Source organism: Megascapheus bottae, chromosome 27, assembly GCF_031878675.1.
Source record: "Megascapheus bottae isolate mThoBot1 chromosome 27, mThoBot2.hap1, whole genome shotgun sequence".
NCBI lineage: Eukaryota > Metazoa > Chordata > Mammalia > Rodentia > Geomyidae > Megascapheus > Megascapheus bottae.
The window spans coordinates 9,679,282-9,703,135 of NC_143535.1; the positions used below are offsets into that span (position 1 = coordinate 9,679,282).

At 37.3% G+C, this 23,854-nt stretch overlaps 2 protein-coding genes across 10 annotated transcripts in view; one reads left to right on the plus strand and one right to left on the minus strand.

Moving 5' to 3' along the window:
• Nucleotides 1-23,854, plus strand: part of Btg4 (BTG anti-proliferation factor 4) — a 105,841-nt gene that overhangs the window by 59,388 nt on the left and 22,599 nt on the right. For 5 of the 9 annotated variants that reach the window (XM_090319540.1, XM_090319542.1, XM_090319541.1 and 2 more), the window contains 4 exons: nucleotides 8,812-8,994; nucleotides 9,404-9,538; nucleotides 10,069-10,267; nucleotides 12,478-12,859. In XM_090319540.1, coding sequence (XP_090175666.1) covers nucleotides 8,822-8,994; nucleotides 9,404-9,538; nucleotides 10,069-10,267; nucleotides 12,478-12,726 — 756 coding nt within the window. In that variant the 5' untranslated portion in view covers nucleotides 8,812-8,821 and the 3' untranslated portion in view covers nucleotides 12,727-12,859. Of the gene's footprint in view, nucleotides 1-2,900; nucleotides 2,995-8,811; nucleotides 8,995-9,403; nucleotides 9,539-10,068; nucleotides 10,268-12,477; nucleotides 12,860-17,986; nucleotides 18,127-21,519; nucleotides 21,610-23,533; nucleotides 23,791-23,854 lie in introns of those variants that run through there. The other 4 variants (XR_016532816.1, XR_016532817.1, XM_090319546.1 and 1 more) reach the window with 3 other exon arrangements.
• The window catches only part of LOC150045590 (uncharacterized), a 31,680-nt gene continuing 26,618 nt past the window's right edge, over nucleotides 18,793-23,854 (minus strand). Inside the window, 5 exon segments of the mRNA XM_090319333.1 lie at nucleotides 18,793-18,933; nucleotides 19,217-19,336; nucleotides 21,198-21,395; nucleotides 21,842-21,988; nucleotides 23,579-23,665. Of these exon segments, the coding sequence (XP_090175459.1) occupies nucleotides 18,793-18,933; nucleotides 19,217-19,336; nucleotides 21,198-21,395; nucleotides 21,842-21,988; nucleotides 23,579-23,665 (693 nt within the window).

The window sequence follows — 23,854 nt, forward strand, 5'->3', positions numbered from 1 at the left end:
GTTTGTTAGTTTTTTGGTGCCAGAACTGGGGCTTTAACTCAGGGCCTTGAGTTTTCATTTGGCTTTTTCAATCATAGCTGGCCCTCTACCACTTAAAGCATACCTCCACTTCTGTCAGTTTCTTTTTAAACTTGAATTTTAAGTGAATAATTTTTTTTGGCCAGTCCTGGGGCTTGAACTCAGGGCCTGGACACTGTCCACGAGCTTTTGCTCAAGACTAGCACTCAACCACTTGAACCACAGTGACATTTCTGGCTTTTTCTATTTATGTGGTACTGAGGAATCGCACCTAGGGCTTCATTCATGCTGGGTAAGCACTGTACCACTAAGCCACATTCCCAGCCCTTAAGTGAATAATTTATCATAGGAAATCTAAAACCATGTTTTAGTTTTTATCTAGATCATCAAATGTCAGATTACCTTATTAATTTCATGATAGTATATTTAGGAACTAATTTATATGTTGAAGCAAGACTAAATTGAAGTCTATTTGTGCCTTTGAAGAACTAGAAACCAATGAGGCTGTTGAATTAGGAGAGATTGATTATCTTCTGAGCTAAAATGAACTACTAGCAGTTTTCCCAGTCCCATATGTCTGGCTCCTTCTCATTGTACTCTCATTAGGAAGAGTGCACTGGGTTTTAATTAGCTTCTTGCTTATATTTATTGATTAATCAATACTGTTGCTTTTAGTAAAAAAAAGTTAATTTATTTTTTAGGCACATCAGAAACAATCTAACAAATCAGGCTTCATAAATTCAAGTGGCTGCAGTTCCTGTTACAGCTTCTAAAGTAGAAGCAAATGGTTGCTTATTTTCCATTTTTAGAGAACAGTCTCAAAATGGTCTACGGAGGGATAGACAATTTGTACGCATAATCAGTTATGATAGTTAATTACTTTAATCCTATTAACACCCTATAAGACAATAATATATGAATTAATGTTCATATAATATTTATACTATTAATGCACCAATGAAATACTATATTCTATCACATATAAATCTTTTGAGTATAAAGATTGTTAGGAAGTGCTTCAGGAATGCTGACTATTAGTGGAAGCTTCATTATTACCAGCATTTTGGGAGGATAGGAAATTTGCCCAGGATTGGCACAGGGAAAAGACTGTATGAAAAAGGTAGAGTTGAACTGAGTCTAGAAGAAACAGTGTTATAAAGATGAAGAATGGATGTTCTTGGTAGTAGGGCAATTGATAAAACAAAACAGGAAAGAATATTCATGATAGTAGCACACACACAGCCAAGCAGATGTGATGAACGTGGAGGTTGGAGAAGCAGGAAACCATGGAATAGAACTTGAAGGGCCCTCAGTTTTAATTCAGGGAGTTTTAAACTCATTTTTCTGATGTGTACAACATGTTGACAGTTTTGTGGAGGTTAAAACAACACAGATTAGAGACAGAGAAAGAGGAGACTTAAAATCAGTTTAGAAAAGTATGGTATGAAGTGATGTAAGAAATATGAGATGAAGAGAGACTCCGTGAAGGAAATTATATCAGAGCTGGTGAATGGTCACAGCAAAGAGAATTTTCAGTTCGGAGTGACACGTGGAGGGATTGAGGTGTGGGGGGGATGTAGCCAGATGATAATTATGATGCGTTTAAGTCTAGACATGTCTAGTTCTAGTTATAGAAGACCATGGTGGTATATGAGTTAGATATGGAGTTAGAAATAGCTGGATCTCTGGAAAGAGCCAGAAGTGGGGAGAGAGACTTATCTTAAAGTGATAGTTGAAGTCATGGAGGCAATGGATTTTCTCCACAGGAGGTACAGTGACTTGTTCTTTTTTCCATATGTTTTTTATTGTAATTAATAGAAGGGTTACATGATATTCACCAGATAGAATGTACATTACTTCAATTAATGCACCTTCTATCTGGCAAATATCATGTAACCCTTTTACTAATTACAATAAAAAAATAAAAAAAATAATAAAAAAAGAATGTACATTACTTCACAAACATTGATACCCTTTCTCATGTCTTGGTCCCCATTTCCCTACCCCCACCCCCACCCCTCATCTTGTTTTTCCCCCTTCCCTATCTGATTTCAAATAACCAAATACACATACATACAATATATCAGATAACAGGGTGAAATACTATAGCAATATGAGATAACCAAGGGATAGCAAAAGAGATGAGAAATAACATAGTACATTAAGACAACACTCACTCATTATATGGCTTTTGTTTCTATATCCTGGAGGGCCTTTCATTTAGCATCATACTATATGGCCTTATGTCTTTAAGTTTTGTTCTATTGTAAATGTCTGCTAGGAGAGCCCAAGGTTTCTATTGATTATGACAAATGAGGGAAACCATTGAGCCTATGTTCCTTTGAGTTTGACTTACTTCACTGAACATGATTTTTTCTATGACTTGTTCTTCCTTAGCTAGTGCTATTTTGCCCTTCTTGTCACTTCTAGAGTAAAATGTTTCTTAGTGTTGTAATCCTTCTTCCATCCTAACTCTCTCAAACTTAATATATTCACTCTATGTTAGCATCTTTCATTAGTAAAAATATTATTCTGCTATATACCATTGTATTTTGAATTCATCATTTAATATAATAGTATAGAATACTGAAGGATCAGTACACATTATTTATATTAGTGTAATGTGCTCTCTATATAAGCATATTTCTTAACAATCAGAATGAATTTTAGTGGGTTATATTGATTACTAACTTGAAACTTGAAAATTTGTTTTGACCATTAATACAACTTTCTTTGAATTTGGTTTGAATTTAATGGGACTGAGTTTATGTGTGAGTCATAGAATCCATTCTTTGTTTTATAAAATGGCTATTTGCTTATTGCTACCAAAAATTTGCTTTCCTTTACAGACACGGGTTTTAACTAAAGAAGAAATCAAACAGCTGATTACAACCTTCTTATTCCATTGGAAATCTAGCAATTTTAATGTGCAATCTAGGACCTTAAAGTTAATATGATAAAGTCAGCATATGAAAGGTATTTCTGAATACCCATGTTTACTGTGGCATAACCACAATATTAAAGCTATGGAACTGGCTAGGTGCTGATGAATAGATGAAAGATGAAATAGATGAACAGATGAAAGAAAATAGGGTATATTAACACAATGGAGAATGATTAAGCCATAAAGAAATCATGTCATATCAGGCGTAGTGACTCGCAACTCTCTCCTATAATCTCAGCTATTTGGTATTAGTGATGAGGAAGATGGCAGTTTGAGGCCAGGTGGAGCAAAAAAGTGAGCTCCCCTATCTCAGTCAGGTTAGTGCTGTGATACACAATGCCTTAAGGGAATAAATGTGTAATTACGGAAATTTTAGGCATTATACAAAGATAGTGGGAGAGATGGTCCTCGTCCTTTAAATTTAAGCATTTTTCTAACTTAAAGACAAAGGTGGCTTTATCCTGGTTCAGGTTGAATCTTCTTTGAAATGCCTTTTCAATGAAAATAACTACCTGGATGTTTAGTGGCTGGTGAACATTTAATGCTCTTTAAATCTCTCTCAGTGAATCCTTGGTCTTTTTATACTGACTTTCCCAGTGAGCTCTTTGTTTCAGTGATAAAGTTATTCTTGTCACTGCATCTAGTTTTTCTCCATGGAGCTAGAGTCTTGTGGACTTTTCTGCTGACTTGGAGTTGTGATCCTTCCAATCTCAGCCTTCCATCTAGTATAGGTAAGCCCTGCTGTGCCCAGCTACGGACTGAGTAGGGGCTCTCATAAACTTTTCTGCATGTGTTGATCTTGAATGTTGACTTTCTTGATTTTAGCTTTCCAAGTAGCCACCAGCACCTGGCTTGAGTATCCCATTTCTTGAAATGTGTATTGTAACAATCTTTTTTTCCTTCTGTACATTATAAGCTTTTGGAAAGGAACAATGGTATGTTTCTGTTTTATCATCTTAGTACCTCAAAGTATTTAATATGTAGTAGATGATCTGTGAATAATCAATGAATGGATGTTAATTAAAAGAGAAATGATTGCTGGATGCTGGTGGGTCATGCCTATAATCCTAGCTACTCAGAAGGCTGAAATCTGAGGATTACAATTTGAAGCCAGCTTGATAGAAACATCTGTGAGATTCTTCAGTTAAGCACCAAAAAGCTGCAAGTGGAGCTGTGGCTCAAGTGGTAGAATGCTAGCCTTGAGCAAAAAAAAAAACTAATGAACAATGCCCAGACCTTGACTTCAAGCACTAGGACTAGTACTAGCCAACAAATAAATAACAACAAAATCAACTAGGGGGGTAGTTATTAGTAGTGTAGAGGAAGTGGCTTAGATCAGATGCTTGAAATCATCAGCAGATAACTAAAAGAAGTCTTGTGTGAAGTTTACTTTCTATTTGATTGTGCTTTCCTGAAATCTTAAGTACATTGTTATTCTACTATTCCATATATACCACCAAAGGCCTGCTTGGGCTTGCTGCAGAAAATAATGCTAGGAGAAGACTCAAAGCCTCATCAGTTAATGTACTTCATGAATGTCAAGTGTGGTGGAACAATTTGTCATCTAGGAAGGTGAAGTGTTGACAGAATTATTAAACACCTGGTACCATTAATTTATTACTGTAAATGCAAATGCTAATAGCTTCAAAAGGAAAGAAATTGTGTATTTGCTAATGTATATGTTGCCTTTAGTTCAGAAGCAAATTTGTGTGTGTTGTGTGTGTGTGTGTGTGTGTGTGTGTGTGTGTGTGTGTGTGTGTGTGTGTGTGTGTGGTGGTCCTGGGGCTTGAATTCAGGACCTAGGCACTGCCCCTGAGCTTCTGTGTTTAGGCAATGATCTACCATTTTGAGCCACAGTACCATTTCCAGCTTTTTGCTAGTTAATTGAAGACAAGAGTCTCATGGACTTTCCTTCCCAGGTTGGCACTGAACCACAATCCTCAGATCTCAGCCTCCTGAGTAGCTAAGATTATAGTCATGAGCAACTCACAGTAAGTTTTTTTTTTCAACAATATGCAGCAAATTGTCTTGATTCTTAGTTTTTGTCAGGTCTAACATAGTAAATTATTTTTGCAAAAGATATCCCAGGTAATTGCTAAAAAGATGAACATAAATGATGCAATTTTATCATCATAATCTCTGAAACTTAAGGTATTATCAAGTAATCAAATGTGTAAAATATAATTTAAAACCTCCTTGATAGCTAAGCAACATCTGTCTAAGTGATTTATTTTACATTTGCCTCACATTACAATCAGTGAGAAAGCTTTTTTTTTAAAAAACTATTTAATCAGAATGTCAGGAGCTGAGATGTGATTCCAAGTGTAACAGTTTGGGGGCACCTGCAATGGAGTATGGGGAGGGGAAACAGAAACAGCTGAAATAAAATACTGTGGAGGTAGAAGATGGTTAAGGTCCCAGTAACACTTTTATTTTCCTACGTTCTTGGCATATGGTATAAATTTGAATACTCCCTGAACCGATCTAACTTTAGGTCAACCTTAAATTGGTATTTGTTGATATCAAAGTGCTCAGCCATCCATCTTGATAGTCTTAACATTTACTCTTTCTCATACATCTCAAAAATCAAAGATATTATAATGGCCTGCACAGCCTCTAGTATCTGTATCCCATCTCAGTTTATCACTGCTCAGTTTCAGTGATCACATCATTTCATCTCTTGTTGGAAGCTATATAGATCCACAGTCTAAAACTTGCTGTCATGAGTATTCTATTCTAGCTTGCAAGCGAATAATCTAGCTCCCAAATCCTTATTTTAGAGTCTGCTTCCAGACTGTACTAGCTGTCTTAGACAAGGTTCCTTCAAACAGATTCTGAGAAGGTAGGTGCATATGGAGAGTTTATTGAGGAGTGCTCTGAGGAGAACACGTATAGGTAAATAAAGAAGACATGACTGGGCCAAGGGACAGGTGATGAGTAACCAAGTAGCAACAGAGGCCATGGCCTATCTATGGAAGATGTCAAGATGGAATGTATGGCTCTTCCGAGTTATTGCAGGTTGAGCCAAAGGGACCAGGTTTTTATATTCTAACATTGGCTTGTCAGTGGCCTTGGTAAATGGGAATAACTTCAGACAAGACAGTTCCTTAGGCCAACAGTTTCTGAGCCATAAGACCTGATATTTTGGGCTGTTAGAGGATGACTGTGTTGGACCTGAACGAGTACCATAGGAACTATGATTGTTCAAAGGGACTTCCTTGAGTTAACGGGCTCATTATGTGACTTACATATCTTTTGACACAACACCCCTCCTTCCCTTTTTTGCTGCTGTTGTTGTCTTCTGCACTTTTTTATTTTTTTTTTTTATTTATCTTTTTAGGCAGTGTCTCACTAGGTTGTATAGATTAGCCTCAAACTCAAGATCCTCCAGCCACTTCCTGCTGAGTGCTTGTTAGGCACTCTATCCTTTTTACCCTCTGAATCGTGTGTCAAATTTATGCCCAGGCTGACTAGGGCCTCAGTCCTCTTATGTTTTCTATTTTAGGTATGGGATGACAGTATGCTCAACTTTTGTTAGTTGAGGTGGGCTCTAGCTAACTTTTTGCCTAGTAGGGCCTTGAACTACAACTCTCCAAATCTTTGTTTCCCAAGTAGCTAGGATTGTAGGAGCCGCTATACTTGGCTAGACTATTTTCCTTTTTAAATGGGAAATGATGGAGACCACAAAATGAGTGGCAGATTTTCTTATTGTTCAGTGGGTATCTGAGGCTGACTCCTAGAATACAGCAGGTAGTGACAATTCCACACTGGTCTGCACTAGTGGAGCACCTGAGCATTGTGTGCAAGTCTGTCCCTTTCCCTCCAGGACACCATGCACTTGGAAACAGGATGGCTGACACCTGAAGCTCACCCTGATGGGATTCACCAGCCTCAAAATACAAGAGAGAGAAGACTCCAGAGGCTGAATAGCTAATATTCCAAACTTCACATGTAGAGGAGGATTTGATACTATCATAATACTATACCCTCTACAGTTCTAGAGAGAAACTCTGGGTTGCATGTGAAGAAGATCAAAGAGGTGGACTTGGCTGCACACAGGAAGGAAAAACTGACTAGTATTTAGAACTTTTTTTTTTAATAAAAGAAATGGGTTTCCTTGAGAGCAAATTCTTTCTCACAATTAAAGAAACTGGTGACCACTAATGATGGGTGGTAAAAACTTACAAATATCAGTGTGGAGCCTTTTAAATTTTAATATGTATTAGAGTCATGTAGGGGAATTGTTAACTGCTGATTTTATGCCTTCCCTTCAGCAGACCTCTGGGATAAGGCGAGGGTCAGCATTGTTAGCAAGCAACCCAAGCAGCAACTGACTCACCCTTGGGGGACTAATGGGACTAAATTCAGATCTTGTCCATTTATTCTAGAAAGAAATGATTTAGTAAAAAATGTGTGTGGTCAATATAACAGAAAGTTGACAGGTTTTGTTAAAGATTCAAGACAAAACGCTGTGTTTATTTAATGATCTTTAAGACCTTGTATAAAGGAATTACCATTCAACAAAACAGTTATTATGTGTCTTATTATGTCCCTTATTACCTGGCTAGAGTTAAGAGATAAAACTGTGGGGATGATAGGATACTAGGTTATGGAGAAGGAAGATCACATTACTCTTTTGTCATTATGTAATAATATCCCAGCCATTTGGAGGGAGGGGCCCCAAATCCACCAACAATAGAGTCACCAGCATTCGGTGAACGGAGCTAGGAGTCAGTTTAATAGCAACACAGCGGCAGCTCTCCGCCTTTGGGTTGATAGAGAGCAGCTCCGACCTTCCATGACCTTAGTCACCTTATGGTGTCACCTTATCATGCCCGCAGTCAATAACCACAAGGAGGAAGCCACATGCACGTGGTTGTAATCACTCACAGGTGGTCGAGCAGGTTAAGCATTTTTTACAAAAACAAAAACAACTTGGCATCTAAGCCTGCCAGATTATTACAATTAAAGATGAAATTGAACAGAAAAATAGAAGATACATATGCAGTTTGACAAAAACCCTCTACTTTATACGGGCGGTAGGCTCAAGTGGTAGGGTGCCTACCCTAACAAGCACCCAAGTAGTGTCATAAAGGAAGAAACAGAGACAGAGACAAAGAGAGGGATGGGGGGGGGGAATGTAGTAGAAAACCATAGATCTTATGTGAGGTGGTGATTTCTAACTTGTATTTTCCAATCTCCATATACCTAATAGAAATTTGATGGAATCCTGGAAATGCTATGCGCTTACCCTAATGGGTAACACCTGTGTTACCTTCACTACCAATCATCCCTTAGGGCGTAGGCAGAGATAAAATGCAGCCTAAACCTCACAAAACAGGTGTGGGCGGAAGTTGGTACCATAAAATAGCATGTAGCTGGCTATCTAACTGGCCCACTTTTTGTCAGAACCAAGATTTTGGTGGCAGTATACTCTCTTTTGATCAGTCTTCAAGTGTGCACCGTTGGCAAGCCACATTTTCAAACTGCTGTCACCTGAAATATTTCACACTTTGTAAGTATGTTTTTTAAAAAGTGTTGGTTAGTGTAATTTACAGCCTCACCTGAAAATCTTGGATTAAGTTGCATAATGGTATTTCACTAAAGTGTTAAAATGTATAAAATACATTTTTTTTGCCTTAAAAATGGGTAAGTTGAGGAATTGTTATTCTCCACTGTTTTGTGGATTGACAGTATTCACTAAGGATTTTTTTTTTTGGCAAATTATTTGTTTTAAATTTAAGGCATATAAGACTCCCAATGGCTATTTTATATTGATAATAAGTAAAATTCTTGTTTCTTTGTAGCTTTTTTCCCCTTGCTTTTAATGGCTTTGGGTCTTTTTGTAGACTATGAATCATGAGAGATGAAATCGCAACAGCAGTTTTCTTTGTCACAAGATTGGTGAAAAAGCACGAAAAACTGAGTAAACAGCAGATGGAGGTTTTTGCAGAGAAGCTGATGACGGTCTTGTTTGAAAAATACAGAGGCCACTGGTACCCTGGATACCCTTCTAAAGGGCAAGCGTTCAGGTAAGGGCTGGCATGTGACATAATGGTCAGGAACCCACAAGCAATCACACCTGCTAGGAAAATGCATTGATTTTGTTGTCTGTATACAGGTAACAAAAGTTCTATGGGCTCACATTCGTTTGTTTGAATATGTACTTGAAAGGGAGGGATGTGGTAGACGGCAGTGTAGTTGAAAACAATAGACCTTATGTGAGGTAACTTGTATTTGTCATGAAAGATATGCTGAAGCTTACAAAACTCATTCTGAGTTTCAGTCCCACTTTACAGGGTGGGGGAGGGTGAGAGGAAGATGGGAACAAGATGGGAACAAGGAGGAAGTTGTGGTACTGGAGTAGTATACCCATAGTATGACCTTCCAGCTCCAGAACCAGGATCATGTCTTCATTTACTTTCCTTTTCTACCCCCAAGGTGTATCAGAATAAATAATCCAAATAAAGAGCCCCTTTTAGAAAGAGCATGTGCGGAGAGTAATGTGAGATTTTCTCACCTGGGACTTCCTAAGGAGATCACCATATGGGTGGATCCCTTTGAAGTATGCTGTAGGTGAGTAATCTCAAACTTTATGTGCTCCTAAAAACTTTAAGGTTACTGAATCAGTTCTCTATATCTGTGTGAGAGATGACATTCCTAAGACTCCATTTAGCAACAAGGACACTGCCTGGTTAAGATTTTTAGATGGGTGACCACACAGACATCTATTAGGAGTGAATGGAAAGCTAAGTGTAAAGATTTTTGCAGACTATTTGCAGTGTGACTTAAATCACTGCACCTTATTGAAAACTTACAGATAAACTTCTAAGTACTGTAGACAGTATCAGCATGGAAGAAGAGTTATCTGCTGTGAGGGACAATTCAGTCTATTAGATGAGCCAAAAGAAACTTCTCCATCTTTTTTTAGAGTAATTTACCAATATAGCTCTTACAGAATATCTCTGTTATAACAGTGTGGTAGCTGATGGTCATTGTGTCCTTAACCTATCCTGTTTTTCTTCCTAAAAGTTAGCTATAGTTTCCAGAGACTAGAGATTGTTGTAAAGTTGAATCCCTAATGAGTACTTTCTTTTCCTACTTAGGTGTGGTGAGAAAAACCATCCCTTTACAATTGCTTCTTTTAAAGGCAGATGGGAGAAATGGGAACTATCTCAACGAATCAGTTACGCCGTCAATAGAGCCTCATTAGATTACTCCTCTGGCATTTCCTCTGATGAAGAAGGTTGTGGCAGGGAACCTCAGGCTATTCCTAAAGTCATCAACCCCAAGAGCATCTATCAGGTCAAGTGGTTTCACTTCTCAATACATCTTTTCCATTCAAATTCTGAAAAGGATGTCCTCACTGTGGGGGAAAAATAGGGAGGGAAGAGTGAAACTATTAAAAAAAAAACCCTCACATTATAATATTTTGCAAACTCTTTTCTGTGCCACAACAACGTGCATAAAATCTTAACATGATTTTGTCTCTTCACATAGTATTTTAAAGCATGCATCTTTTCTTCAGATTAAGTATTAAGTGGGGTTTTTATTATTTTTGTTGTTGCTTGTTGTCAGTTTGAAACAGGGTCCCCCTACATAACCCAGTTTGACCTTGAATATACAATCCTGCTGCCTCAGAGGCTCTTCATAGGTCAGAAGGTATTTTTTTTTATTTTAATTTAATTTTTTGTTGGTCGTGGGGTTTGAACTTTGGGCCTGAGCATTGTCCCTGAGCTCTTTAGCTTAAGGCTACTGCCCTATGCCATTCTGGTTTTTTTTTTGTTTTTTTTTTTCCTTGTGGTTAATTGAAGATAAGTCTCACAGACTTTAGTACCAGGCTGGCTTTGAACTGAGATCTTCAGATCTCAGCCTACAGAGTAGTTAGGATTACAGGTTTGAGCTACCACGCCCAGAGATTTATTTTAATTTTATTTAAGCTTTTTCTTCAAGAATAGCGCTCTACAACTTGAGCCACAGTACCACCTCTGACGTTTTCTGTGTATGTGGTACAGAGGAATGGAACCTAAGGCTTCATGCATGCCAGGCAAGCACTCTACTATTAGGCCATACTCCCGTCCTATTTATTTATGTCATTCACTTTTCTGTATACTTTGCTGCAAACATACAATCTTTAAAATACAGAATGTAAAACTCTAGTTGCAGTAGTCTGCTATTGTAAGGACTGCACACTGCAGGAAGGATTCTTAACTTTTTCTATGAATTTTCGGTCAGTTTTGCTAGTTAGTGGTAAATATGGAGCCCACTGTTTTACAGCTTGCCTGTGGGAAGCTTCAGACTGTATTCGCATTACACTTTTTGAAGCAGCTCTGCTGGTCTGAAAATTGTTCAGAATCTGAGCTTCAACCTACAGGCAATGAGATCAACAGCTTGTCTGAGCTATGCTTTTGAACGGTTCTAGGAAATGTAATTTCTGGATGGGCACTGTGCTTTACCAATTTGTTTGAATTGCCCATGCAGCTCTATGTTAAAAATGTATTCTTGGGCTGGGAGTTTGGCCTAGTGGTAGAGTGCTTGCCTAGCATGCACGAAGAGCTGGGTTTGATTCCTAGGTACCACATACATAGAAAAAAGCTGGAATTGGTGCTGAGGATCAAGTGGTAGAGTGCTAAGCCTTTTGGTCTCTCAGCAGATACTTGCAAACTGATCCTACCACTACAATTTCCATGTTCTATTTACAACTTTTATAGGGTTCTGGGTAGAGGGGACCTTATAAAATGAAAGGTGAAGCTTCACTTGAAGCAATAAGAAGGTATTGTATTTTTGGCTAATCTTTTCCTTTCATTCCTTCCCTTTCTTTCTACTCTTCCTCTTTTTTGTGTGTATGTGTGTGTTGGGGAACAGTACTGGGCTTTCTCAAGAGTAGCATTCTTTTTTTTTTCTATGTATGTGGTGCTGAGGAATTGAACTCAGGTGTTGTGCATACTAGGCAAGCACTCTATCACTAGGGTAAACTCCCAGCCCCACCTTGCTCAGCATGGTTTGTAAAACATCTGTGTCAGTCATGGCATATTTACAATGAATCTTCCTTGCTGTTAGCCTTGAGAGATCAGGATTAAGCACTTTTGGATTTGGATGGCAAGGGTCAAGAGGGGGCTGGGTAGGGGGAAAATGCAAGAATATATATGGGTTTTGAAATAAATGGTTTTTTAAATTTAGTTGAAGAATTTGTTTTACTTAAAGTTATAGAGCAACTTTATTTAAATTTAAGGCACATAAAATGCTGCCAAATTTTCCAGAGATAGTTATTTCCTTTCCTTGCTATTTATTTGTATTCCTTGTGTTTTTGAAAGACTTTACTTCTGAGCTGTGAGTTCCTATTTATTTCATATTTTTATTAGCACATATTATTGTAACTGTCACTGTGATATTTCCATGGAATTTGCATATATGCAGGTATATATGCAAATATATCTTGTTCTTTGAATTCATATTTAGTAGTTCCAGCTAGATATTAGTTCTGTGTTCATCATATTTTCTTTTTTTTTTTTTAGGTTGAAAACTTCAAACAGTACTTCCAACCTTCATTCTTCATCCCGTATAGAAAGAGAATGGTGGGTGGCAGTATGGACCTGCTAACCAATGCTTACCATGCTTCCCGTAGGAACCTGAAAGGGTACAGGCCTGCCGCAGTGCACAGGGTAGACAGGTACCACTGGGTCAACACAAATGGTAATTCAGTGGTGGGACATGCAGTGGGGCAGGTCAAAGGAAATGCTCTGTTTGCCCTAAAACGAAAGTGAGTCTAAGATTGAGAGGACAGTGAAATAGGGGGAAAAAAAATAACATTAGGATAAGAATGCAAATAGACCTCTCACACAGATCATGAATGTTTTTAGTTGTACTTTTAACTTACATGCTTTTATATAAAGTTTATGTAACACTACTAAATTGCCCGGCAAGATAACAATGGAAATACTGACTTGTGATAAATTCAATGAATTATGAAAAGTAACAGTTTAAATAAACGCACTGTGCTTTTAATTCCTTCCTAGCTCAGTCTTTCTTTTTCTTTCTTTCTTTCTTTTTTTCTTTCTTTCTTTCTTTCTTTTTTATTTGCAAGAAAGTTGTAAAAGTTTGTTTCTTCACTACCATTGTTTTTAAAGTAGATTTTAATATAGGGAAGACTTAATTGATACTATTCTAGGTTCAACTTTATTGCCTGGCTTCTATTTTCTTAAGTCCTTGTTTGTGAAAATTACATTTTTTCTTTCCTGGTTAATTGGAGATAAAAGTCATGGACTTTCTGCCCCAGCTAGCTTCAAATGGAAATCCTAAAAGCTCAGCCTCCTGAGTAGCTAGAATTATAGGTATGAGCCACCAGTGCCTGTTTTGAAAATTAATTTTGTGAGTGTGTAGGTCCTAGGGCTTGAATTCTGGGCCTACATGATATCCCTGAGCTTTTTTTGCTCAAGGCTAGAGCTGTAGCACTTGAGCCACAGCTCTCAGTTGCAGCTATTTTTGGTGGTTAATTGGAGAAAGAATGTCTTCTTGCCCAGGTTGGTTTTGAGCTGTGTTCCTCAGTTCTCAGTCTTTTGACTAGTGAGAATTATAGGCATGAGGCGCTGGTGCCCTGCTGAAATTACTTCTTTTTTTTTTTGCCAGTCCTGGGGCTTGAACTCAGGGCCTGAGCACTGTCCTTGTGCTTTTTCAAGGCTAGAGCTCTACCTCTTGAGCCACAGCACCACTTCCAGCTTTTTCTATATATGTGGTAACAAGGAATTGAACCTAGGCAAGCATTCTACCACTAGGCCAAATTCCCAGCCCCTGAAATTACTTTTTAAGAAAAAAATTTCCTTTGTATGTCTTTTAAAAGTTTTGACTTTTTTCTATTAGTTTTAATAGGCTTCATAATAAGATGTACTTTTATAGAAATTGATACCTGTTTCTTATAAAGAATTCAAGCCAAACTGAAAAACATGTCACCAAGAAAATAAAATTCCTACTATCCAGCAAAAAAAAAAAAAGCTATTTGTATGAAGTGGCGACTTCTATAGCCATGTTCTGTATATACACAGATGCAAGAGTTGATACACAGGGAAGCAATTGAGCAGTTGAATAAGAAAATTAGACTAGAGGATCTGCTCAATAAGCATTTAATTTTAAACTTCCTCGAACAAGAAAAAAAACTAAAGTAAAACTGAAAGTTAACATTAAAATACCCATAAACATCCTACTGTTTTAATTCTTTGTCCTCTAGCTTCCTGAAATTTTTCCTTTGTGAATTCTAAAGTGATCTTTAAACTTATTTACCTTCATTTTTACATGCATTATTTGTTGCTATAGAAATGAAAGCCATTACATTTTTTTCTCATTTCCTATGTCTTTCTTAGTGACAAGGTTGAACAGTAATGTTCTGTTCTGAGACAAGTATTCATATAGGTTTTCAGTTCTGCATTTAAATGGATTACTTGTTCATTAATAGCCTTCTCAAATCTTCACAAAGGAGTCAGCAGTGTGCTATTTATTATGTGATTTTTTAACTTTAGATCATGTTTTCTTTCCCATGTCACTTCAGACTTCATACTATTCTAACATTTGTGACATTTTATGCTTTAGGGGAAAAAATCTGAGGTCAAATATGACTTGAACTCCTTGCCATTTATACAAACATGTGCCCTTTATAAGTGACTTCTTTTGCTGGTCAATCTGAACAGTTTATATTTGGTATATGTTTCATTTGACCATTCTGAATCCATTTTTCTTGAAACGATTCTTACTGGTCTGTAGCTATGGTTTATAACAATATCTTTGAACACTTTATTGGACATGGGGCTTGAACTCAGGGCCTGGGCACTATCCCTAAATGTCTTTTCCTCAAGGCTAGAGGTCTACCACTTGAGCCACAGTGCCACTTCTGGCTTTTTCTGAGTAGTTTATTGGGGATAAGAGTGTCATAGACTTTCCTGCCCTGGCTGGATCCTCAGATCTCAGCCTCCTGAGTAGCTAGAATTACAAGCATGAGCCACCTGCATTCAGCTCGATTTTTTTTTTTTTGGTTTTTAATTAGCATCAATTAGTGTACCGAATGCAGTGGTTAGAAGAACATAATCTCTGCCTTTGAGTCTTGGGCATTTCCATTTAAAAGCATGTACTTAACTAAAAAGCCTAATATTTGCTACTGTATAATATAAATGGGATGGAAGGCCCAGAGTCAGCCAGAAAATTAATGAGATCATGTTTTAGTAGGTGCCTTATTCAGCCAAGAAAGAGGGAATGGAAAAAGATTTCTAATTTCTACACTTTTTTTTCCCACTCTCTCAGAGGCCCTGTACTCTTGGCCTAACTAGCCTCAATAATCTTAGGTGTCTAGCCTAATTAATCTTCAGTTTGCTTTCTGGGAAACATTTCCCATAATTTATATAAGTAGCTAAGTAAGATTCTTGAAGACACAACCTCGATATTAATCAAATCAAAGACCTTTTCAAAGTGCTGGAGAGTCTTTTAATTTTGTGAAGTTATTATGCATTTGGTTTGGACATGGGCTTTGTTGAACAACTCCCAGCTCATAGAGGAGAGATGGTAGTTCAGCTCCCTCACAAACCACAGACACCATTTGTTGGTGTCTGTGCTGTGAAGCAGCAAGTAGTTCCAACTGTGGTTTCATATGTCTAATGAATACATGTGAATGTTGGTTCTTGTTGACTTACCTATTTGTACTGAAGGAAGCCAAGTGACTACTCTTTAGCAATACCAGAATTCAGCATTAGTGTGAGGTTGAAGAAATGGAGTAGTTAGATATATTACTAATGAGCAGTTACTTAAAAATATTGTATTTGTAAAATTATCTTTAAGATATTTTTAAATAGTTGTACAAAGAAGTGTCCTTAAATAGTTGTACAAAGAGGTTACAATTCAACATATCGGTCTGTGAGCACAAGTCAACATATCGGTCTGTGAGTACAATATATCTTGATTAATGTCACTCCTTTCATACTCCATATTTCTCCCAACCCTACCTATCCCCTCAGCTTACTTAGATCCATTTTCACACATGTACATTGAACTTTCTCCTTTCTTTTTTCTTTCCTTCCCTTCCTCCTCCTTTTTTCCCTCCCCCTCTTCCTTTCTTTTTTTTTGTCAGTTGTGGGGTTTGAACTCAGGGCCTGAGAGCTGTCTGTGAGCTCTTTATTTTGCTCAAGGTTAGTGCTCTACCATAGTGGAGCTACAGCTCTACTTGTAGTTTTCCGATGGTTAATTGGAGATAAGAGTCTACTGGACTTTTCTGTCCCAGCTGGCTTCAAACCACCGTCCTCAGATCTCGGCCTCCTGAGTAACTAGGATTACAGGTGTGAGCCACCCAGTGTCTTGCATGGAATATTATGACTTTATTTGTCCTTCCATTCTCTCTCCATTTGTCTGCCCCTCCCCTTATCCTCAAACTTTCCCACCCCAAAACATGTATTCCAGATTTCTGGTGTTGACAAATATTCTTTATGGCTTGATTTAAAATTCTTTATTAGGCTTTAGTTGTAAATCTGTCATGTTGTTACTAGTGTTTTTATTTCATGTTGTTCCTAGTGTTTTTATTTGAACACATTTTCTCTGTAGTAACTTTACCACTAGCATTTGATTTGTTGGGTTTAGAGTTAAATCCTTGGTTGTGGCCAGATATTTCTTGGCTGCAGAGTAAAGATGATGATGAATAAGAGCTGGACACTGAATTCACTGACCAGTTACTGCTAATTACCTAAACAGTGTTCATAACAATGTTTAAATTCTTTAATAGACTTCTTTTCTTCCATTGTTTAGGAAGCTCATTAGGAATTTTTAAGTCCTTTCTGATCTTTATTTTGAAACACAGTAGGTGAAATTATCCATATCAGATTTGTTTTTTTAATCTGAGAGGGAGTTTGTATTTAATTTTTTAAAGTCATTAAATTAGTGATGGTATTTTTCCTAAATCTACCCCAGAAATTTATTTTCAGATGATTACTTGCCTGTGGTGTTTTATCCAACCAAGGTATCCCAAGAGAATTTTGTTTGCTGTTTTTTGTCTTTTTTAAGTTTGATAAATCTGAATATTTCTATGCAGTCATTACTCATCACAGTCTTAAGATAATAAACCTGTTTATCGTACTGGATAGGCTTGGTCTTTTAAGTACTCTAATTATAGGTCCTCAAAAATTATGCAAACATGTGATCCAGTAACAGTACAGTTTTAAGTAAGTTAGCCTGATTAAATTAAATATATACAAATAATACACATCCAGAAAGAGGTCAAATCAATACTTTTAATATTTTCCACACATGAGGTCTAATGCTTTTAGTTACAGTGAAAGTATAAGCAGGTTATCTTCTGTAGGAAACAATAGCTGTTGTTATGTTGCATTTTAAAACCCCAAGCTACAAAATGCAATTAACTGACTTTATGTAAATAGTACAGATAATCAAATAATAGTACAGATATTCAAATAATTCTGTTTCATTAGATGTTGTATTGATATACTGAGCCTTTTACTCATGCATACTAAAAGGAGGTCGCCATTTTCTTTCTAGGCCTGTTAATGAAACAAAAAATTACTATAAAAATGTTACAAAATGAAAAATTGTTTATAGAAAAATGAGAATGTTCATAGAAATTAATAATAGGCAATTCAAAAGATAAATTACATGATGGCTTCACTACACAGAGATATTCTAAAGGTGTACCTATGAAAGGTATAGCATCTCACTGTTCATCAAGAAATACAAATTAAAACTACCATAATATACCACATATCCAAAAGAATGGATAAAATTTAAGTAATATAAGAGAACCACAATTCTTATCCCTGCTAGTAATAGTATATAGTTATAGTAACTAGAATTCCAAAGTGACTATATAACTATGAAAAAAATCTAAGACTCAGAATATCTGCTCCTAAGTATTTCAAATACATGTGGTTATATCTAGTCACCAGAAGAAGCCCAAGACTAGTTGTAATAATCCTGAACTGAAAAATGCACACTTATGTATCACAGCAAAATGAATAAATGAATTGATCCATCTACACAATACAGGAAAGAATTGATGTATTACAACTACCCGCAACAATATCAATGAGCCTTACAAAGTTGAGCAAAAGAAGCAAAAGAATCAACTCATTTTATGATTATATTTCCATCAAGTTCATGAACATGCAAGAGCAATGATGTTTGAGGTGAGGACACTGATTATTGTCAGGGAACAGGTGAATGGAAGATGAATAGGATGCATCTGGAAAACTAATTTGGATGCTGGCTTTATGGATCTTTTAATATTGACTAATTCACTTCACTGTATGTTTAGTATCCACTTTTTTTTTTTTTTTTGCCAGTCCTGGGCTTGAGCTCAGGGCCTGAGCACTGTCCTTGGACTTTCTCAAGGCTAGAGCTCTACCACTTGAGCCTCAGCACCACTTCTGGCTTTTTTTTCTATGTATGTGGTACTGAGGAATCGAACCCGGGTCTTCATGCATGCTAGGCAAGCACTTAAACCACTAGGCTAAACTCCCGGCCCCTAGTATCCACTTTTAAAGCTGTATTTTATTTTAATAAAGTTTTAAAGGTAGTTTTCATCTCATACATTGGAGGTAATTTAAAATAAAATGGATTGGGAGTAAGGGCTGGAGTCAGTGCTCACTTTTTTTTGTGTGCCAGTTCTTTGGCTTGAACTCAGGACCTGAGCACTGTCCCTGAGCTGCTTTTGTTCAAGGTTAGCACTCTGTACCACTTGAGCCATAGCACCACTTCTGGCTTTTTCTGTTTATGTGGTGCTGAGGAATTGAAGCCAGGGCTTCATTTATGCTGGGCAAGCACTCTACCACTAAGCCACATTCCCATGTCCATCATTCTTTAGTTTTTGATTCTGTTAGGTTACTACTCTGCATAAGAGAAGTAAAGGCTTTGGGATTGTCTTTAACATTTCCATCAGCATTACAAAATTCTAGTGTTGGAGGTTTGGAACCAAACACATCAAGATCCACCATCTGTTAGTACTGGGAAAGGATTTTTTGATTTGGAATTTTTTTTAAGATTTTATTAACATTGATTTTTGCATAATATTTCAAATATCATGTTTTGGTAATTCTTAAAGTAACTGATGTAACTCATTTGTACCACTATTAATTAATATTCCCTTATTCTATTGTCATATTCCTTTATTCTATTGTCATACTAAATTATAAACGTGACCCTGAATAAACACCAATACATTTCAAGGTACATGTAGCAAAGTATAATTTTAAGGAGATGAGTGTATAGATGTCTTACCTTATCTTTGTTCCCTAATGTATCTCTTGGTATTAGGATTTGTTGCTCTACAGCAAGCATACTTTTCAGAAAATGTTCCATGTTAGTGAAGAGAAGAAGATCTTTGTTTTTCTTAATATACTGTAGAAAGAATGGAGGATAGAGTTAATGCTCTTGTTCTCATTTCCTTTAAGTACTCTTGGTTTTTCTCAGCCAAAAATGGACATACTCTATTTTTTTTTTTTGGTCATGGGGCTTGAACTCGGCCTGGGCACAGTCCCTGAGTTCTTTAGCTCAAGACTACCGCTCTACCCTCAAGCCAAGCCCCACTTCCTGTTTTCTAGAGGTTAACTGGAGATAACAGTCTCAGGCTGTTTTGTGCCTGGGCTGGCTTTGATCCTTGATTCTCAGATCTCAGCCTCCTGAGTAGCTAGGATTACAGACATGAGCCACCTTGCCCAGCCATACTTTTTTTAATGTAATTTTTTTAATGTATTTTTTTGCCAGTCCTGGGCCTTGAACTCAGGGCCTGAGCACCGTCCTTGGGGCTTTCCCAAGGTTAGAGCTCTATCACTTGAGCCACAGTACCACTTCCAGCTTTATCATATGTATGTATTACCAAGGAATCATATGTATGTATTACCAAGGAATTGAACTCAGGCCGTCATGCATGCTAGTCAAGCACTCTAACACTAGGCTAAATTCCTGGCCCCATACAATTCTTTTAAAATATAATATTGACTCTCTTAATAGTGGCCAATCTTTTCTGCATTAGAATTCAAAATACCATTTAGTAAGGACTTTGGGGGAAGATAACATCAGACATGTGACAAGCATGCAAATGTTGCAATTAGCTGTCTTACGCAGCTCTGGTAGATTGTCACATTTCAGTATAGAGCATCAGAATCATATTAACAGAATAAATACATTAAAGTTATGCGTCTGGCATATGGGCTACATCAGAAAACAACCATCATCTCTACTGTGTTGTAACTTACATTGCAGCAGATGGAGAGAATTAAGTTCAAGTAAGTGAATTTTGTAGCATTCGAAGAAGTGATAAGAAAAAGGAAAAGTAGAGTAAGAGCCTGCTGATCAGCTCAGGTTATGGTTCACTGAGAAAGACATGTAGAAGGTGAGGTGATCCATGTACAATGATTGGTTAGAATCAGATTTGTGAAGCTTAGTACCACTGACATTTTGGGATGCCTACTAGTTGGCAGCAGCACCTTCTTCCCCTGAATCATGACAAATCAAAAACATCTCCAGACATTGCCAAATGTCCTATGGGGGACAAAATAACTCCTGATTGAGTAGCACTGCCTTAGAAGAAAGGAATCCCTCACGGTCATATACCCAATGTGTTTGGAGTTGCATGATTGAAAGGAAGAGTGGTAAGTGAGACTAGAGAGGGATTTGGAAAAGTAAAGGCTGATGGAGTGAATATGAAGAAAGTACCTATATATGTATAGGAATATAATTAAACCCACTAGAAACTTTCAAATTGGGGAAGAGGATACTAAGAATAATAGGGTGAATTAGATATAACTATGTAATGCACATGTACATAAATATCACAGTGAAATCCCTTTGTACAGTTTATAGTGATAAAAGGGAAAACAGTACAAAAAATAATCCAACCCCAAAATACAAACAAAAGGGCTAGGGGCATGGCTCAAGTGGTAGAGTACTTGCCTAACATAATTTCCTGAGTTCAGTCCCAAGTACTGTAAAAATAAAACCCTCAAAAAAGTAACTGTTATCCAAGTTTTAAATTTGCATCCACTGCTTTCTATTTTTCTATAAAGTATTTAAAAAATTTTATGAAAAATTTAAAAATAAAATAATTTTCATGTGTGGTTTTGGAAATAAGTTGTGTGTTGAGGCAGTGAAACCATGAAGAGGAGACAGATATCTGAATAGATTGAACACTGGGACACTTTACTTTGTAAAGAAATCAGTATTAACTAAGACCACTATATATAAGATGACAGCTGATTACCTCTTCTGATGCCTCTGGTTCTAAGTGAGGTCCATGCTTCCTTTCAATAAGCTTAGAGAGAAGATCTCGTTCTCTTTCAGAAGTGGACTGCTTTCCCAACAGAATAGTAATTATGTTGTGGTCAAGCTTGTGGTCCCAGGCAGCAGCTGACATCTGCAGTGTGGTAGAAAATGCTTCCCTGAAATAGATCTTCAGCCCCTGGTCAAGAAGTGAAGGGACAGATCAGAAGAACTTTTAGACAGTTACTGTTAAAGCTTTCAAAGAATAATTGAAAGGAAAATGGGGCCTGAGATTTATCAAGCGTATCCATCTTCACTAACAGGTCTAGTGAGATTCATGTATGGAAACAAATGCAGCAAAAAAAAAAGCTGAAATGTTGCTCTTGTGGAAAGTCCACTTCTCTTAAGAAATGGTGAGTGCACTTTGTCAGATTTATGCACTATGATGAAGTGATCAGGTTACCTAATTTGTTGTGTGTTGCGACAGGGAATCTGATTAGAGAAATTCTCTTTCTACACAAGAAGTTGGGGCCAAAGGATAGCAACCAACAGGACTCAAATATCTTTGAAATGTTTCAAATAGGGAAATAGGGTATGACTTTCAGAATTAAGAGAAGAAACAAATTCTGTATGTGTTACAAATACCTTGTAAAATGACCTCAGAAAGCTGGGGTTGGAGTCCTGGTGGAGGTCTCCAGCTGTGATGTGAGCCAGGCAGTGGATCAACAGCAGAACAAAGTTTCCCACAGATGCCAAACACTCTCTCTCAACAAACAGTGTATATTCAAGACTCTGAGTGGAGATGATACCCAAGCACAGACATGAGGGAACATTTTCACTACTGCTTTTTTTTCTCTCTCAATTTAAAAATCCTTGAGTCTAATGGAAACTTAAAGAAACTAAGATAAAATTATTGGTTTAGATCAACTCTGAACAAGTTGTTTGGCCTGTTCTGTCCCAGTGTACCTTCTCCTTTCTAGCCTACAGCAAACAAACCTTAGATATTCAGAACAATATTACTTAGGATTTCTCCTCCTCCCCCTCCCCCTCCTCCCTCTCCTCCCCCTCCTCCTCCTTCTCCCCTTCCTCCTCCTTCTCTCCCTCCTCCTCCTCCTGCCTCCTCCCCCTCCTCCCCCTCCCCTGTGCTTCTCAATGTACTTTGATCACTGCTTCCTAAAGCAGTGATTTTCAAACTTTAGGCTGAATATGAATCACAAGTCATGGTTTTGTTGGTGATCATCTCAGAATTTCTAGTTCTGTGATTGTAGACAGGGCCCATGTATTTCTATTTTTTATCAAATGACCAAGGTAGTTTATGAGGGATCCATGGACCATAGCTGAATGGATTACTGTCTTAGGCTTTCTTTGCTTTCCATGCTTTTATTCTAATGGAGCCCACAAATCTGAAGTTCATTTATTCTCCTAGGACACAATAACTTGTCATAAGAAAAGCCTTAGATGTTTTGAAACAGTCTAAGAGCTGTCAATTGAATGAGTTTTGGATTAAGAAGAAGTTCTATGTGAAAATACACCAGGGCTTGAGTCTCAACTGTTCTTGCTAACCCTGAAATCTTGAGCAAGTCATATAGGCTCTCTGAGCCTATTTTCTGATTACATAATAGAAAACAAGAGAAGTACTCCATAGGGTTGCCAGAAGTTGTAAATGAGATTATGCGTGTAAGGCGCCCAGCTGACATTGTCAGTGCATTCTAGATTTGTTTCCCCATCAGTAAAATGGGATTCAATTCTTGCTTACTTTATAAAGTTGCTTTGAGAGTTAAATGATGCCCAGAGTATATTTTATTTATTTATTTTGGTTTTAGTAAATGCCCTAGTTATGCATTAGTCAAGTATTACCCATTTCCTACTCTTCTAACATTGACTGACAGTTTCTTTTTCAAGAACGTTCACCAATAGGCTGTCCTTAGATTTTGAAGTCTCTATATTACCAGTTCAGTTACTAGCAAGGCACTTCTACACATTTGAGGAACTACTAGAAGAACAATTTGGGTCCTTTTTTGTAGGGAAAAAAAAAAGATGATTGTGCAAGATTTCCTGAGACTGGAACCATGACTCTTTACGGGAAATACCAGTTTGGAACCCTGGCTTTGATAATGACAGAGATCCATTAGTAGGCAAAAAAGAAAAAAAAAGCCATTATACTTTTCTGGGAACCAGCCAGGACATATCCACTTTCCTGATTGGGGAAGCTCTTACTTGGTAACATTTATCATGATTTAGCTAAATGGCTTATTTCTAAGAGGGAATAAAATTTGCCAGGATTTGAGAGAGGAATGATGTGCTATGTCTCTTTTGCTTCTGCTTCTCTTTGACTAGACTTCAGAATTAAATATCTCATATCTGGAAATGAATATACAGCACCTGATAGAAGAAGGAACCTTGGAAGGCATTGCCTGAAGCTTCCATGGCAGGAAGATGAGAAGCAATTTGCAGAGTGATTTCTGGAGCCTGAAAAGAATGATGAACAAAACCTAAACCCAAACCCAAACCTGTCATTTGCTAAGGAAAAAAAATCTCATCAACCAAATGCATGGGAATAAATGCAGTCGAACATCAATCTAAATTGTAACAGGGTAAGTATATTCAGCATATATGACAGGAAAATGGAAAGAGTTTTTAGCTGTATAGTTAATATTT